General features: G+C 35.8%; 1 protein-coding gene across 1 annotated transcript in view; it reads right to left on the bottom strand.

Annotated features, from left to right (window-relative positions):
* The window catches only part of FAM98B (family with sequence similarity 98 member B), a 35,043-nt gene extending 18,453 nt beyond the window's left edge, over nt 1–16,590 (bottom strand). Inside the window, exons 1-4 of the mRNA XM_060004972.1 lie at nt 16,482–16,590; nt 8,275–8,420; nt 6,991–7,125; nt 1,476–1,654 (exon numbers count right to left, since the gene is read on the bottom strand). Of these exons, the coding sequence (XP_059860955.1) occupies nt 1,476–1,654; nt 6,991–7,125; nt 8,275–8,420; nt 16,482–16,552 (531 nt within the window). The 5' untranslated portion in view covers nt 16,553–16,590. The remainder of the gene's footprint in view (nt 1–1,475; nt 1,655–6,990; nt 7,126–8,274; nt 8,421–16,481) is intronic.
* Nucleotides 16,591–18,643: the final 2,053 nt, after the last annotated feature.

Genomic DNA, 18,643 nt, shown 5'->3' with positions numbered 1-18,643 from the left:
GAACTGAATGGAGAAGTAAGTCATTATAGGTAAATATTTAGCCATGATGGCCATAGTAACTACTACCTTATAATTAGCCTGCCAGCACTTGAACACAGGCATTACAGCCTGCTTTAAGCAGGGAAAAGAGGTTTGGGGGTATTTTTAAATTCTAACTGAAACTCATAAAAAGAAAAAACCTCTCTGGGATCAATATGTGTAAGCACTGGGAGATTAGGAAGAGTCTAGAAATCTGTCTCAATTTGAAATAGCCCCAGATATTTTAGCCAACCCCAGATCATTCTTAATCCAGAGAAACAAATTCTGAAGAGCAATTTATTAACTCTACACCAGTGTTTCTGAGCTGGGATTCATAGGCTTATTCTTTGGTTTACAAGTTCTAGGGGAAAAAAAAAAGTTTTTATACTGTGTTTTCATCTTAATGATACTAAAATTCTCTGACATTCAGTAAGACAAATCTTTTTATTTTTCAGTTCATAAATTATCAATGCAAAGAGTACTTTATTCAAGAATTTAGTTTAAAACAGCATGTCTAAAAACAGAGTTTTAGTACCTATTCTTGAGGGTGAGAATTTTCTTTTCCTTAAAAATGAATCTTGTATTATTCCCCTAGAGGACTCCTACAGAACCTAGGAATTAAGCCAGAATTTGGTCTGTGAGAGTATCATTCTCTCTAATCGATGGCTTGACTGGGAACAAGGATAGTTTAATAACTGGAAAAAAAAAAAGCTAGAAGTACACAGGTTTTAGTTGTTTTTAACTACTCCATCAGGGTACTCATTCATTTATTCACTATACAACAAACATTTACTAAACACTTATCCACCAGAAATTGTGCATTTCTTTGCTCACTGCCAAAGACAACCACACTGCAATTCTATTAACAACATCCATTAAAAAGAAATTTAGTTTGCCTTTGACTTCATACGATAACTATACTTCTTTCATTATACCGTAATACAACCTTGTTTAGAAAAGGGTCCCTTAAATTTGCAAAAGGATTTCTATCAGGGCAAACCTTCACAAAGCCTAGCACTCACTCATTAAGATCCGATTCCTGAATATTACTTATAGTCAAATTAGGTCACATGCATATTAACTCCAAATCCAAAATTTAGTTTACACGAAGATAAATGTTTCTTTAAATAGAATGTATATCTTGTAGTTAAAGGAAATACAGTTGACCCTTGAACAACATGGGTTTGAACTGTGCTGGTCCACTTACATGTGAATTTTTTTCACTAAATAAAATTACAGTACTATCTGATCCACAGGTGGTTGAATTTACAAATGCGAACTGCAGATACAGGGGGACAACAGTGAAGTTGTATGTTAATTATCGACTCTGCAGAGGGTTAGCACCCCTAAGTCCCACATTGTTCAAGGATCAACTGTATTTTCATTTTTAATTCAACATTTACATATCAGCATTTAACTGAATTTGGGGGAAATGAAAAATAAAACAAATACAATACCTTTGATTCCACTTGGTTCAGCATAAGTGGAATGTCAGAAGTTGTTGACTTGGGAATACCAAGGGTATCGCAGATAGCTTGAACTTCCTGATAAATTTCACTATTTTTATCTAATTGAGAACTTTTACGTTTCTTGTTCTGTAATATCTGTAAAGCTTGAAGCTCTGTACTTAAAAATACTATAATAAGAAAAGGGAAAAACAAATAATGTTAAAATGCACAAGAATGCTTTAAAGATCCCACTTCTGGGTATACATGCAAAGGGAAAATCAGGATCTCAAAGAGATCTTCACTACCATATTCACTACTGTACTGTTCATAACAGCCTAGATTTGGAAACAACCTAGGTGTCCTTCAACAGACGAATGGATAAAGAAAATGTGGTATATGTATACAATGGAATTATTATCCAGCTTTAAAAAAGAAGAAAATCCAGCCATTTGTGACAACATGGATGAACCTGGAGGACACTGTGCAAAGAGAAATAAGCCAGACGCAGAAAGACAAATACTAATGATATCACTTCTATGAGGAATCGAAAACAGTCAAACTCCTAAAGTAGAAAGTAGAATGGTGATTGCCAGGCCGGGGAAGGAGGAAACAAGGAGTTTAGTTAAATATAAATTTTATATTCGTTAAATATAAATTTCTGAAGAACTGGTGATCTGTTTCATTGAAGTTTTATAATCAGAGGTACCGGGACTTCCCTGGTGGCGCAGTGGTTAAGAATCTGCCTGCCAATGCAGGGGACACAGGTTCAATCCCTGGTCTGGGAAGATCCCACATGCCGCGGAGCAACTAAGCCCGTGCGCCACAACTACTGAGCCTGCGCTCTAGAGCCCACGAGCCACAACTACCGAAGCCCATGCGCCTAGAGTCTGTCCTCCACAACAAGAGAACCCACCGCAATGAGAAGCCCGTGCAACACAACGAAGAGTAGTCCCCACTCGCCACAACTAGAGAAAGCCCGCGCGCAGTAACTAAGACCCAACGCAGCCAAAAATAAATAAATACGTTAAAAAATCAGAGGGACCTTGGCATAGTCCTCATAAGCAAAGTTTGATACATACTGGTTATATAAGATGAATAAGTCCTAGAGATCTACTTTACAGCATAGTGCCTATAGTTAACAATACTATATTGTACACTTAAAAATTTGCTAAGACAGTAAATCTTACATTAAGTATTCTTATCACAAAAAGAAATAATAATAAAGAGGGCAGAAGGAAATTTTTTTTTAAATAGTGCCTACTTGCAAAGAGTTTAAAGCCTAGTAGGAGAGACCCACCTGTACTTCAACAATTTTAAAATGCTTAAGAATGTATAAGACTGATAAAATATTCTCTCTCTGATATGCACAGCTCAAGCCAGGGGAGAATGTATAGCTTTAACTGATCTATTAAGCAGATTGAGCAATTTGAAAAACTGCCTTTAAGACAGACCACCCCAGGCTGTTCACAAGTCCTTTCACTGTCACCATTTTATTTCATCCTTTCAACAGCCATATTTTAAAAAATCATTCAAAAATCTTAGATGGAAAAAACAAAACAAACAACACAAAATGGAAACAGACTCATATACACAGAGAACAAATAGGTAGTTGCCAGAAAGAAGGGGTGTGGGGGTGGGGTAGAATAGGTGAAGGGGCTTAAGAGGTACAAACCTCCAGAAAGAAAAGGAATCAGCCATAGGGGTGTAACACACAATATAAAATACGGTCAATAATACTGTAATAACCTCGTATGGGGACAGATGGTTACTAGATTTACCATGGTGACCATTTCATAATGTATGCAGATGTCAAATCACTATGTGGTACACCTGAAACTATTTTATGTGAACTCTATTTCAATTAAAAAAAACCTAAAAAATATCATTTTGGAAAGCAAAAAATTATCTTAAATCATTACAGTCTTTTTTAAAATTAACTTTTACAACAGTACAGTTAAGATATTGGGGTTTGTTTTTATTTGTTTAAAGTTATACACACACACAATTTAATACAACAGTTCCGACTTCAGCTGAGCAGAAAAAATATCTGAGAAATTGTTTAAAAGTACAAGTACCAGGGTCCCACCCTCAGAGATTCTGAACCAGTAGGTCTGAAGTAGGATCTGGGAATCTGTGTGGTTTTAGACCCAAGGTGACTCTCATGGGCAGGCAGGATCGAGAGCCACTAATATAAGATTTTTTCATGTAATCTATACACGATCGTCTAAAGAACCCACAAAAAGTTAAGACCAACATGTATCAAACTTTGCACATGAGGACTATGCCAAGGTCCCTGATTTTTTAACTTCATTAAGCAGATCACCAGTTCTTCAAAAATTTATATTTTGTGCAGAATCATGGCTGAAGTCTGTCTTTGTTCTATGGAAACATGCTGTATGTAACAGTACAAACAAGAGTTCAGTCTAGTATTTAAAATGCTAATTCTCACAGATGGGAAATAATACAGTGAAAAGTCTTCTTCCCACCACAGATCCTCAGATTCCCCCTCCCCAGAGGCAATCACCAGTGTTAGTTTCTTGGGCATATTTTTAGGCACGCGCACGTGTGTGTGTGTATGTATATATTTAGTATATGTCTCTACCACCTATGCACTTTTATTTCTTTTAGAGAAACAAGAGCATACGATACATGTTCCGTATATTTTTTATTTACCAATATATCTTAGAGATCATTCCATATTTACACATTTTATCTACTCTCATTCTAATGGCTATAGAATGGTATCACTGCAAAGATGTACCATTTCTATTTAACTACTACAAACAATGCCATAATGAACATTCTTTTCATATATCTTTGTACAGTTAGTATGAACTCCTAGTCATTGAACTGCCAAGTCAAAAGACAGGTGAATTTTAATTGTGTTATTGAAAATTTGCCTTTCCAAAAATGCCTTTTCATGCCTTATGTACTTTACATATTTTTCCAGTGAGCTTTTTTATTTATATTTATTTTTTTGGCTGTGTTGGGTCTCCGTTTCTGTGCAAGGGCTTTCTCTAGTTGTGGCAAGCGGGGGCCACTCTTCATCGCAGTGCGCAGGCCTCTCACTGTCGTGGCCTCTCTTGTTGCGGAGCACAGGCTCCAGACGCGCAGGCTCAGTAGTCCAATGAGTTTTTATCTCTATAAAAGCTCTCCACATAGTAAGGAATGTGGCCCTTTTCATCTTACACACGTTGCAAACAATTCTAAAAGAACATGAAGAAGCTTATTATATCAGTATGTTTTAAAGGTAGTCAAACTAAAGATAAAGATGAAATAGATGCTGGTAAGATTGTGAATTGGTATAACCTTTCTGGAGCAAATTATGGCAATATATCTAGACCAGAGAATTTTTTTAAATGTTCATGATCTTTGTCTAAGTAACCAAAAATATGAACAAAAAAATTAATTTAAAATAGAAAAACTGGGACTTCCCTGGTGGCGCAGTAGTTAAGAATCTGCCTGCCAACGCAGGGGACACGGGTTCAAGCCCTGGTCCAGGAAGATTCGACATGCGGCGGAGCAACTAAGCCCGTGCGCCACAACTACTGAGCCCACACGCCTAGAGCCCATGCTCTGCAACAACAGAAGCCACCACAATAAGAAGCCCACGCACCGCAACGAAGAGTAGCCCCCGCTCACCGCAACTAGAGAAAGCCTACACGCAACAAAGACCCAACATAGCCATAAATAGATATAGATAGATAGATAAATTAGAAAAATGCAAATACCCTCAAATTTGAAATCTGTTAAGTAAAAATGCCCATAACATAGAATGTTATGTAGCCAATTTAAATTATTTTTTCAAAAAATACTAAGTGATGGGAAAATGCTCACAATACATTAAATGAAGCAGAGGAAGAGCAGGAACTACATCTGTAACAGATCTAAATCTTATTTAAATATGTGTGTACAAAGGAAAAAGAGAAGGAAAAGGAAATACACTGAAAAGTTATTCATGATCCTCTCTGGGGAGTGAAATTATAAATTATTTTCTTCTTTTCATATTTATCTACTTTGTAAGATTTCTATGATGAGCATGTATTTTTTCAACATGTAACATAAAATTTACCATTCTAACTATTTTTAAGTGTACAGTGGCATTAAGTGCATTCACACGGTTGTATAACCATCACCACCATCCATCCATCCATCTCCAGAACATTTTCATCTTCCTCAACTGAAACTTTGTACTCATTTAACAATTCCCCATTTCACCACATCTCCTGAGTATGTATGTTTATAATCAGAAAAAACTATACCAACCTCTCTTATATCTCCTCTTTACTGTTATTTGGACCAGAAACTTATATTACCATTATTGCTGAGCTTCTTAGAAGCAAAGGCAAAAAGGGAAACATGATGATTTACACAGTTCTCACTGACTAACATAAAGAATTACAGATTACCTATATCTAAGGTAAGGATAAGGTAATCTAAGGATTACCTATATCTATATGCAAGTTCCTCATGGCCAGTGCTTCTTACCTTCCTTTGTGTCCCAATACACCTAAGGGTTACTGTGACCTCCCATTAGTAACAATGGTTCATTAAATCAGTGACTTACACTGAATGGGAGGAAGACAAGGAAATAGTGTAAGAAATGAGGGAAGGGCACATAATTTTTATCCTCCCCAAAACAAACAAGATAATTCAAATGTCAACACTTCCAACACCACCAGTAGTTAAACACATAAACATGGTTTCTGCTCTAATGAAACTAACATTTTAACACTAGAACATAGAGGAATATATCACATGCATCTTTTTATAAATGGTACAACCTAAAATAGAAATCTTCAATAATAGAAGATGTTAGAAAAATTCTTTCAAATAGTCACCGCTTGTAGAACTTCCAAAATAGCATGAAATTAAACTAACTGAATTTTTAAAAATTTTAAGGGAGCCAATATAAATAAATGGATGTTATTCATAGTAATTGTTTAGATATAGGTAATCTGTACTCCAAATTCACCCCTGATGAAAATAGGCCACACTCACTAAAATTCAAGTGGCACAAGAGCACAATTTTTTTTTTAAACTGATACATCCCTAATGCTTAGAGCAGTTTCTGGTACAGTAGAAAGGGATCAATGAATATTTTTGAACCATCATTCAGTGCCTATCATCTAATAATCTGCTTAGCAGCCTAGTTTCAGAGAGTTTTAAGATTAAATAGCAGTTTGGAGATCACCACTTTAGCCAATTAGTCATAAATGTAAAGAGATGAATTAGGTGAAGGAAAAATTACTGAAGTACCATACAAGTCACAAACACTGGGCATTCTATATTGGCCAAATAAATCATAAGTGTTAGAAATCTTAAAGAGTACTTTAGTAGAATTTATACTACATTTATATAAAAATCTCTGAGTTAGTTTCATATTTTAAGCCAAATATTAAAAATTTTCTAATACACAAAATATCTAATGATTCATTAATTAAAGTTCATAAATCTTGACTTGAAAGTAACACAAACCAGATTAAACACATGCATTTAAATTGTTCAAAGAAACATAACTTACATAGAAGTTTCAAACAGTCATCCTTCTTTTTTAAACGGTCTTTAATATCTCCTGATACGAGTACAGAATATGGACATGCCATTTCTTTTAAAAAGCCACTTATCTCAAGCTGGAAGCTTTCTAGATCATCTTTCCCTTTAAACAAGAAAAGGTATAAAACATTTACTAAATATTTACCATGTAATCTGATACTATCAAATCTACCACTAGTTGATTTTAATTTTATATTCAATTCCAAATTTTACTTTGACATTAAATCCTTAAATGTGTGACCCCAAAAGCTTAGGTCAAAGTAACCAAAACATATTTCTACATATGGAAAGCAACAATTAAATTCAAGAACATAAGTATCTAATCATGAAATTATAAATATTTTTATATTTAAATCTCTGATATCTTCCAATGGGCTTTCCATAAAAGCAGATAAAATGGAAATATTTTATGTTAGTAACTGAAATATTAAAAGCATTATTATGGCTATAATTATTAATTGGCTTCAGAGCAAATGATCCATTTCTATTGTATTTCTATGGATTTGGATAATAAATGCTATCATCAAATTAAGCCTCAGCACTTATCTTTCTTTCATCATCTAATTATGTGGGAACTTGTGTCATAAGTTCTGAATTCAGCTTATTTTACTTAGCTTCAAGTGAATTCTATTAGATTTGGCAAGGAAAAAAACAATTTAAAAGGACAGCATCAGAAGGGAAGGCTACTGGTCTCCTAGCAAATGCCCCCACAAATTTTATTTTTCATTTTATTACATGTCTGAAATTCTACCAATCAAAGACCCACAAGAACTCCAGCTACCAGTACAGTAGTGAATTAAATAAACCTTGTGAGCTAGTACAGGAGTTTTTTATAAACGTATTCCTATGTGAATCCATGTCCTGAGTTATAGGTTTGGTAATACAACTTAAATTAGGGATTAAATATATGCATACTTTAGGGGAAAAAAACACCTTAATTCAAAATAAGCAGTATTCAAAATTTAAACTTTTTAAATAACCAAATTCAGACTCTTCTTTTTCTAAAGAACAATACTAAATTCAAGACAGCAGATAAACAATAATTATTTATAATTTTATATAAATTTAAGAACCAATTTTGGATTAGTCAATATAAAATTTAATCCAAAGATATTTAAATCACATATTGAAGTTGTTTGTAGTAATGACTTTTCTTTGTACAGTGAGCACATTATAGATAAAACTGTAAATCATAACCTATCATTTCATTTTACTAGTAAACAGAAAAGTAAATAAAACTCAATAGCAATACCAGCTGAAGTGATACTTTCTTCCAAGTTGCACAATGATTTTATTTGAGAGCCTAACCAAACACAGAGCTCTGAAAATTCAGGTGAAGATAGTCCACCCTCTGCTGCCTTTATAAGGGCTTGCTCTTCTAACAGTGGTCCCTTATACCTAGAAAGGAAGATATAAAAGGTTAAAACAAACAAACAAAACCCTAATACACCTAATACTTTTTCATCAACGTCTGCTGCCTGTCTTTGTGAATAAAATATTATTGGAACACAGCCAACAACTGTACCCATTTACAAACTCTCTCTGGCTGTTTTCCTGTATTTGTGACAGAGACAGTGTGGCCAGTAAAGCCTATAATTTTTACTATCTGGTCTGTTACAGAAATAGTTTGCTGATTTCTGCTCTATATAATTAACATTTGACTTTGTTTTAAAATTTTTTAGTAAAATTATCAACCAATTTTAAGATAAATATTACATATAACAAGGTCAAATAGAATAGAGTCTAATAACTATAACTTTTCTTATTCTTACAAGAATAAGAAAAAGGTAATATAGTGAAAAAAGAACAGATGCAAATTTAAATTAAAAAAATTAAAACTGAGGACATATGAGATTTTAACCTTAACCATTTCTTTTATAATTTTATACTTTTAAACACTGCTACAAAGTGTATTTGAATAGAACCTTAAATTTTCAAACCATTTTTATATATTACCTTAATTGAATTTGATACCAGTTTTCTACTTTTACTGTTCTTTCTGTAACTGAGCCTTTTTTTCCCCCACATTATTAAACTTGTAAGTTTTAGCACAGTTGATGGGTTTTAATCCATTGCATTTACTTTCGTTTGATACTCAAATTGTCCTATCTCTGATTAGTGGGAGCACATTCATGTTACTCAATGAGTCCTTTGATTTGTCCCCATTATTCTTTAAATATTTTCCTTGCTTTCTACACAATATGTTCCTCCCCTATACCTGTAATCAGCCATTTCTCCAAGAAGCCCTGATTCTCTTCAATGGTATTTAGAATACACAATCTGGTCGTAAAGGTTAATCACTGTATCTGTACCTTTTTAAAAGAAATTATATCAGGAGTTCACACTGCTATTTCCAGTTCAAATTTAGAATTATAGGGTTTTTACCTATTTTGTTTTACATTTTTATCTATTTTTCTCTTACAATGAAAATTCTGTTTTTTTATGACATTTACAGAATCCTAGTAAATATAAAAATAACATAAATTACATAGTTTCAGAACAGAAAAAACAGCATTATTACTAAAAATAAAATTAATGAAAACAATTTATATTTTTATCATTAGGATAGATTCCAGTAAGGATGTATAGAAAAACAATTCCTTTCCATGTGATTAAACCTCCTACTCAATACACTGATAGGTATTTTTTTCATTTTGCTTTTAATTTTTAGGGGTTTGTCTCTCTTTTTTTGTTTTGATTTCATTTTAATTTTGCTTTACAATTATGTAAAACATTTATACGGTTTCAAAGTCTAAAACAAAACAAGGTACATTCAGACAATTCTAGCTTGCAATCTTAATACTGTTCCATCTAGTACTCTGTTTCCTCCCTTCCTCATAGGAAACCGTATTTATTAGTTTGGGGTTGTCAAACCATAATGTTTTAAAATATAAACATATATATACACAAAATATATATATATATATATAAATGTATCTTTTTTAGATAAAAGGCAGCCTACTATCTACTGTTCTATTCCTTTTTTTAAACATACACATGCACAGACACATATTTATATATACTAGAGATCTGTAGAGATACTATTCAAACATTTTTATAGTTGTATCCACTGTCTGGATATACCATATTTTATTTGCTATACCCTCACTGAAGGACATTTTGGTTTTTTGTAATGCTTTGCTATTAAAAAAATTGGGCAAATTTTTGTCAGTGTATATCTGGAATAGATTTCTAGAGGTAGGATCACTGGATCAAAGGGTAAATGGCTATCCAACTTTGCTGGCTAATGTTAAATTTGCCTATACAGGGGTTGTACCACTGAAGTAGAAGAGTATCCATTACCCATAACTTACCAAACATTTGACTCATGTCAAAAATCTGGATTTTTGACCAGCTGGTATCTCAGTATAGTTTTAATTTACATTTCTCTTATGGCACGACTGTACATCTTTTGATATGTTTAAAGGCCATTTGTGTTTCTTTTTCTCTAAATTCTCTGGTCATATTTCACGAAGGGTGAGTAGTTTCAAAGCCCCATTTTGCAGATAAGAAATTAAGGCTCAACAAGGTTAGGATACCTGCCTTAAGTAGCAGGCCAGATGAATATTCCAATTCATCTACTCTTTACAGCAATGATTTGAAGTTATTATTATTCTAATTCTGTAGGACCAGAAGATAATATCAGAAGTTCAATGACGACACTCTGATTTAAATCCAGATTTGACCCCAAATGCTCCATGTGAACTCAAACTTCTCTCTACACTAATAAGGAAACAAAGTAAATAACCTGGCCAGGTAATGCAGCCAGGTAAAGAAAGCTGGGACTAGACCAGTCTCTGCTCCTCCAACCAAGACTGGTTCCCCTGTATTACCTTTCTACCATATCTTACAGCACCTCTCATTGAGACTTAACAGTAAATATCTTATTTCCCCCTACATGTTTTCACTTCTGCAATAAAGCAATAATCATAAGCTCCTGAAAAAATGTAACTAATTCATATTATTGGTAAGTTATTTTTACTGAAATGCCAATTTTAAAATTCAGCAAAAATTTACTGAATCACCAAAAATACTAAATCCTGAATACACAAGCTTTAATGCCTCAGTTCCTCAAAATAGGTAAAAAGAAAAAGAAAAAAGAAATGCATTTAACAAACCTGAATATCTAATAACAATCATAATCATATAGCAACTAACATTTATAAACTAATCTTAGGCCAGTGCTATGTGCTGTATGTATATTACCTTATTTAACTGTCACAATATCCTGTAAGATAGGTATTATTACCATGCTTAGTTTGTTCTATAAATTCTTATTGAATTAGGAAAGTGCTACTCTTACTCCAAAGAGTAACTCCGAAGAGTAATAACTTAGTAGTAACTGGGGACACCTCCCCTAGGCCTAGACTCCCCCAGGGCCATGCACACTTGAACCATAGTTGCTGATCTGACACTGCTCTAAGCTGGGTGAACCAAACCTTCAGTCCAGTAGGGCCATTGGTAAACCTTCACAAAGACACAGCCGGGGTCTAACTTACTTTCTGTTTTCTATTTTCATCGGCCAACATATAAAATATTAGACCCTTTCTTTCCCCCTGTCATTTACCCACCCTACTGGCTTGCCTCTGATCCAGCTCTCCACTTCTTCCTGCTTCTCAAACTCTTCCATATGTTACATCCATAAAAAACAACTCTCCTATTCTGTCAATGTCTTCTCAGAATGATTTATCCCTACTGCCTCTAGCTTTGGGTATTTTACTCTTAAGTGCCTGACGGTCAAATGGTGGGGTTTTTGTCCTCCTTGCTTCCGAATACAGCATCCATATCACTGCTCTCCCATTATCTTTTTTTTTAAATTGAAATATAGTTGATTTACAATGTTGTTAGTTTCAGATGCACAGCAAAGTGATTCATTATACGTACATATATATCTATTTTTTTTCAGACTCTTTTCCCTTATAGGTTATTAAAAAATACTGAGTATAGTTCCCTGAGCTATACAGTAGGTCCTTGTTTATCTATTTTATATACAGTAGCATGTATATGTTAATCCCAAACTCCTAATTTACCCCTCCCCACCCACACACTTTCCTCTTTGGTAACCGTAAGTTTGTTTTCTATGTCCTGTGGGTCTATTTCTGTTTTGTATATAAGTTCATTTTTGTATCATTCTTTTTTTAGATTCCACATATAAGTGATATTATATGATATTTGTCTTTCTCTGGCTTACTTCATTTAGTATGATAATCTCTAAGTCTATCCATGTTGCTGCAAATGGCATTATTTCATTCTTTTTTATGACTAATATTCCATTGTATAAATACACCACATCTTCTTTATCCATTCCTCCATCGATGGACATTTAGGTTGCTTCCATGTCTTGGCTATTATAAATAGTGCTGCAATGAACATTGGAGTGCATGTATTTTTTCAAATTATGGTTTTCTCCAGATGTATGCCCAGGAGTGGGACTGCAGGCTCATATGGTAGTTCTACTTTTAGTTTTTTAAGGAACCTCCATACTGTTCTCCATAGTGGCTGCACCAATTTACATTCCCACCAACAGTGTAGGAGGGTTCCCTTTTCTCCACACCCTGTCCAGCATTTATTGTTTGTAGACTTTTTGAAGATGGTCATTCTGACCAGTGTGAGGTGATGGTAGTTTTGATTTGCATTTCTCTAATAATTAGAGATGTTGAGCATCTTTTCACGTGCTTTTTGGCCATCGGTATGTCTTCTTTGGAGAAATGTCTATTTAGATCTTCTGCCCATTTTTTGATCGACTCCCTCATTATCTTATAAATATCTCCCGCTCTCTCCAGGCTCAGGCCAGTCAGATATGCCACCCTCTTTCTCTCGTGGTTTTCACCTATCAATCTCTTGGACACTCTTCAACATTCCCTGTGCTCAGTTTTTCCTCTCCATTCCTATTTTTTTCAATTATACTGAGTTTCTTCGAAGTCCATATGTATACCCTTTCCAGTACCCTGAGCTCTCAATTCCCTAACCTCCTCTTTTCCAACCTTTGCCACTGCACATAAGTAAGCCACACCCAGATCATGCCATCACCTGGAACTATGTCACCTCCGAAATCACTAACTTGAACATGTCACTCCCTGACCATAGCCTACTATCTATCCTTCCAGCTTGCTCTTTTGACCACACTTAATATCATCTCTACCTCAGTTCCTATGGTCCCTCCACATTCTCTGCATTTCCTAGCTTCCGGCTGTCTTCACTTTCTTCCCTGTCCAATTGAGATTCCAAAGTGTATCATTTTATTTTGTTGCTCAATAAACACCTGTTGAAGAAATGAATCCTTTATACTGTCATCTCCTTCAGCTCTAATAGCCAATCAAATCACTGAGACCAGTAATATACTTCTTTCTAGATCCACTGCCACTGAGCAACCATCACTTCTTGCCTAGACTACTAACTAATTCTCCAATCTATTTTCCACCTTGCTGACAGAGGTAACTTTTCAAACTAGACATCTAATCCAGCGGTCCCCAACCTTTTTGGCACCAAGGACCAGTTTTGTGGAAGACAATTTTTCCACAGAGGGGGCGGAGGGAGGGGAGTAGGGGAGCTGGTTCAGGCGGTAATGTGAGCCATGGGGAGCAGCAGATGAAGCTTTGCTCGCTCCACGCTCACCTCCTGCTGCGCAGCCTGGTTCCTAACAGGCCTCAGACCACTACTGGCCCACAGCCCCCAGGGGGTTGGGGACCCCTGATCTAATCACTCCCTTTTTTATTTAAAATTCTTCAATCATGTCGTATTGCTGTCATGACAAAGAACAAAATCCTCAACATGGCCTGAAAGGTGCTGCATGCCCTGTTCCTCGCTGATCCAATCTTCTAACACTGGTCCTTGCTCTCTGCCCTCCGGCTACATCAGCCCCCTTCCAGTTCTCCTAATATGGCAGATCCTTTCCACTTTAAGGTCTTTCATATTTTGTCCTCACTGTAAGGACACCTTTGTCCTCCTTTCCCAGCCAACTTCACCTAGTTAACTCCTACTCACCCTTCCTATTTCAACTCAAATGTCACTTCCTCAGTAATCTGTCACTAACCCCTAAGACTACATAGGTCCTCCTGCCACATTATGTCACCCTGTTCTTTTCCTTTGAAACACTTATTTTAGTTTATAAATATTTGTGTGATCATGTCTTTTTCTCCACCAGACTGTAAGCTCCATTGGGACAGGAACCAAGTCTGTTTTGCTCACCAATGACTTCTCAGAACAGCGTCCAATACAGAGCTGTGCTCAGTAAATATGTGAAATAAATTTCCCTCCACAATGGTGGTTCTCAACCTAGGCTGTGAAGCTTTTTAAAAATATGCATGCCTATATCGCACCCCTGAAGATCATGCTTCACACAGCTGGTGGTATATACCACACTGAAACATTTTTTTACAAGCTCCAAACATGATTTTGATGTATTACCAGGGTTGAGATACACTGTTCTACAAAAATCATAGATTGTCAGAACTGAGACTTCTGAAATCTGATCCAGCCTGCTCCTTTCACAGATTAGGAAACTAAGTCATTACTACACTGTTTTCGTTTATAATGTACTACATCACTAAACTGTTCTTTCACATAGATTTTCCCTTTTAATTCCTCCCTTTAATTTCCTATTTTATCTGATAAACTGAAGTACCTTCACTGATATCCTAAATGTTTTAATCACAACAGAAAATGCATTATTCACAATCTACATGGAAATTTTGAAACGCATGTTCAATTACAACACATATTGTAAATAAACAATTACTTTTTTCACTTTTCATTATCATTATAGGAAAATTCAAACTTCAAAATCTTGTCCTTAATTATTCCAGGAAAAATCAGTTCTAAAGTATGTTTTAAATCAGTTCTAAACTGTTTTACTTTCTATAGTGAATAATCTAAAATAATTTTCCTTGATAAAAGCCAAGATTATACCAAACTTCATTTTTCAAAACACCTATAATATAAACAAATTCAAAGAATGAAAGAAAAAAAAAAAGCACTGACTTTCCAGTTTTCAAAAACTATTTATAGAATCCCACTAGTCTTATCTGGAATACTTGGGAGCTCAAACTATTTGGGTCCAAAACACTTTAATTATTTTAACTTTTTGTGTTGGTTACTTCCTTAACCAAGTTACGTGACAATTTCCACGGGATTTCACAGAAGTAAAAATGCCCCCTAAGTAATCACTGGCTCTGTTCTTTCACTTGACAAATATTTATTCAGGATCTGGTAAGTGCAAGGCTCTGTAACAATGAGTCACTGCAAAGTAGGTACTATCAGGGTCCCAAAGAAGCAATTGATAGAGGAGCAAGTGCAGTTTTAAGAAAAATAAAGGGGGGCGAGAGGGTGGTTCAAGCTTCACGATAGTACTGCAAAGGCACAGCCTATCCTATCCAAGAAACTCCAGACGTGGCAGGGCACACAATTTTACAGATGGCTCCAATGTCTTTAATTAATGTGTATTTTTTTGACTTGCAACTATCTGGCCCTATGCTTACCTCTGTGCACTCTCTGCTTTGAACTTTTCTTCATTTACTTACCCATTCATCCAACCACTATTTATTGTAGCAGATCTGGTTGTAGGATGTTTTGGGGAACAAGACAAGTAAGGTACCTGTTCTCCTGGAGCTGACTTTTGTGTATTAGTGGGTGGAGGGTGGATGTTCAAGAGACAATAAATAAATGTTCAGGACAAGATAATTTGGGATTGGGACCCCAGGGCTGTGAAGAAAAACAGGATGAGGCTGAAGGAGAGACTATTTTGCATGTATTGATACCCATGCCTGCAAGTATTAACATCATTCCAGGAGCTCTCATAGCACTTAACCACCCTGAATTGCAAACACCCGTAGACTCTTTATAGTCCCCGACTAGGTAACCTACTAGTAATCTGAAAACTGTCTTCCTCCTCGGCCTAGCACAAATACGCATTAATGAATACAGATTAACACCAAATTAGTATGTTGTTAATGAATGGAAGAAACGGTGAAATGAATGGACTTGCACTGAACTAAAACCCCTTTCTCGGGTCAAGGAAGCAGGAGATTCGCTCCCGCGCCCTAATTAATCCACAGGTTGTACAAGGTAGGAGACAACAGTCAACAGCTGCACTCCGGCTTCCAGCGCCTCTCCCCCGGAGCGTCAACAATACCACCCGCGGGGCAGCAACTAATTGCCCACAGGAGTGCTGCCAGCCGGGCCCCTCCGCGCCTTCGCCGCGGGTCCCGGCTGCGGAGTTCCGAGGCAAGTAGTTCGGAAGAGGGGGACAAGCGCCCCAGCTCTCCGGGCCTGCTCCACCCCCCAAGCGGATTTCTCTCCCGCCTCTCTCTTAACTCTGTCCGCGCCGGAGACAGCGAGGCAGGGACGGAGGCCTGCACCGAGCGGCAAGAGCTCAGCGAAGGCCCACGGGGAGGAGACTGAGGCAGCCATCGGAGGTACAGCTTACGTTTTCGGGGGAAAGGCGGCCCCAGGACTACTCACCCCAGTGCCTCTAGAGTGTCAAGCACGTCCCCCTCCATCGTAGCTTCGGGACCCGGTTCCGGCCCTCTCATGGTCCTTCGGCCCAAAGCTGTTCTGCGCTCTAAGGAGCCCGCCGGAAACTGGCGTCGCGGCGCCAAGGTTCCGGCCGGCTCTCAACCTGGACTGCCTAGGAGTGCCTCTGGCACTGGGGGACAAAACGTTCCCGGCCCGGAGGCAATTGGCTCTCCTGCCTAAAACCAACTTATGTAACAATGCTAACTTTTAAAAATAATAATAACAATAAATAGTAGAAATAAAAAGACTTCTTTGAGTTGTCTTAGCAAACATCGTGATTCTACCAAGTTCTCAACCAATCAGATTCCGGCTTTCCCTTTTTACAACAAAAATCCCTAAATGAAATATTAATTATCTTGAGCTAAAGTTGTACATAATATCATGTACCTAAACAAATAATTTTTAAATGAATATACACAACAAAGCTCCAACTTCAAAGAAAAATAGAGAAGGAAATTTATAACAAAATATTGTTTCATTATGAAATGTAGAAGATCAATGAAGTGATCAGATGCTTGCATCTATCTATAGAATCCTCTTCAACACACATACAGGCTATGTGTTGCACTGCTGACAAAATATAGGCGAGTTGTATAAAAACAAAAATTCCATGGGCAGAATAGGGTAGCTGATGTGCTTTCCCCAAATTGTGCTTTCCCCAAATTCTCCATAAAACTCCAAACAAACAAAACACAGTAGTCCCTCTGTGTACTATTTATGGAGAATTCAGTGTCTATCTAAAGAATACAAAATATATTTTAGGGTTCATATGTAAAAGAGTCAGCATAGAGCATAAAATTATTAACAGTTATATCACCCAAATGAATAACCAAATGAACTATTGAAAGTTGTGCAAAACAGTAACTATTGGTCCTTGTAAAGGACTGTCCCATGCCTCACAGAATACATAACATCCCTGGCCCTAATGCACTAAAGACACTAATGCTCTCACCTCCCAAATCACAAATCACTGTTACAAATAAAAAGCTTACCAATAAATTTGTAAAATCCCCTGAGGGAAGCTTACACATAAATTTGAACAAATATCAATAATGACTCCTCTACCATATACCCAGGCTTAAGTATAAAATTATTTGCAGCTTAATGTATTTGAATTAATCTCTAAACCAAAGGCAGAGAATGTATGTTCTAAGTGGTTATTGCCTCTCTCAAAGAGTTGAAGTCATAGAAAGTACTATTCTTAGTAACCTTAGGAGACATCAATAAGGACATTTCATAATGATAAATGTGTCAGGACAACACAATGCTATAACAACCCTAAATGTTATAGGACCCAACCAGCCTCAAAATATATAAATACAAAACTTAACAAACTTGAAGGAGAAATAGGCAAATCCACAATCACAAAGGAAGGTTTTAAACACATTAACTGATGTAATAAGCAGTAAAAAAAAAAAAAAAAAAAGAAATCAATAGACATACACAAGACTTGGAAAACATGATTTACAAATGTGATATAAGAATCACTGCTCCCCAAACCTTCAGAATATGAATTTTTTCAAGTTCATATATGTAATTTATAAAATTGACTTTATACTGTAACTGAAAGTAAGTTTCATCACTTTCAAAGACCGAAATCATAAAAAGTATGTTCTCTGACCACATTAGAATTAAACAAGGAATCAATAAGAAAAAAAGAAAACTAAAAAAGTCCCCAAATATTTGATGTTCAGAATTTAAGGAATGCACTTCTAAATAATCAGATTAAACTAGAATTAAACTAGGGATTAAATTAAACAACAAATGGATATAAGAAAATATTTTTGAACTGAATGGTGATAAAAAATACCACATCAACATGTGAAAGATGCAGGTAGACCCATTCTTAAAAGAAAATATATAGCATTAAATGCAAATATTAGAAATGATAAAAGATTGAAAATTAATTATCTAAGTATCAATCTCAAGAAGCCAAAAAGCAAACCAATTAAATTCAAAGAAACAAAAAGATAGAAATAATAAAGAGTAGACATCAATGAAATGAGGGAAAATACAATAAAGAAATGAAGCCAAATTTGAGTCTTTTTGCAAGGATAATAGTATTGACAAACCTTTAGCCAAACTGATCAAGAAAAAATAAGTACAAA

Source organism: Delphinus delphis, chromosome 2 (genome assembly GCF_949987515.2).
Source record: "Delphinus delphis chromosome 2, mDelDel1.2, whole genome shotgun sequence".
Taxonomy (NCBI): Eukaryota; Metazoa; Chordata; class Mammalia; order Artiodactyla; family Delphinidae; genus Delphinus; species Delphinus delphis.
Note: the sequence above shows the minus strand (reverse complement) of the source record. Positions and strands in the feature narration are given on the sequence as shown.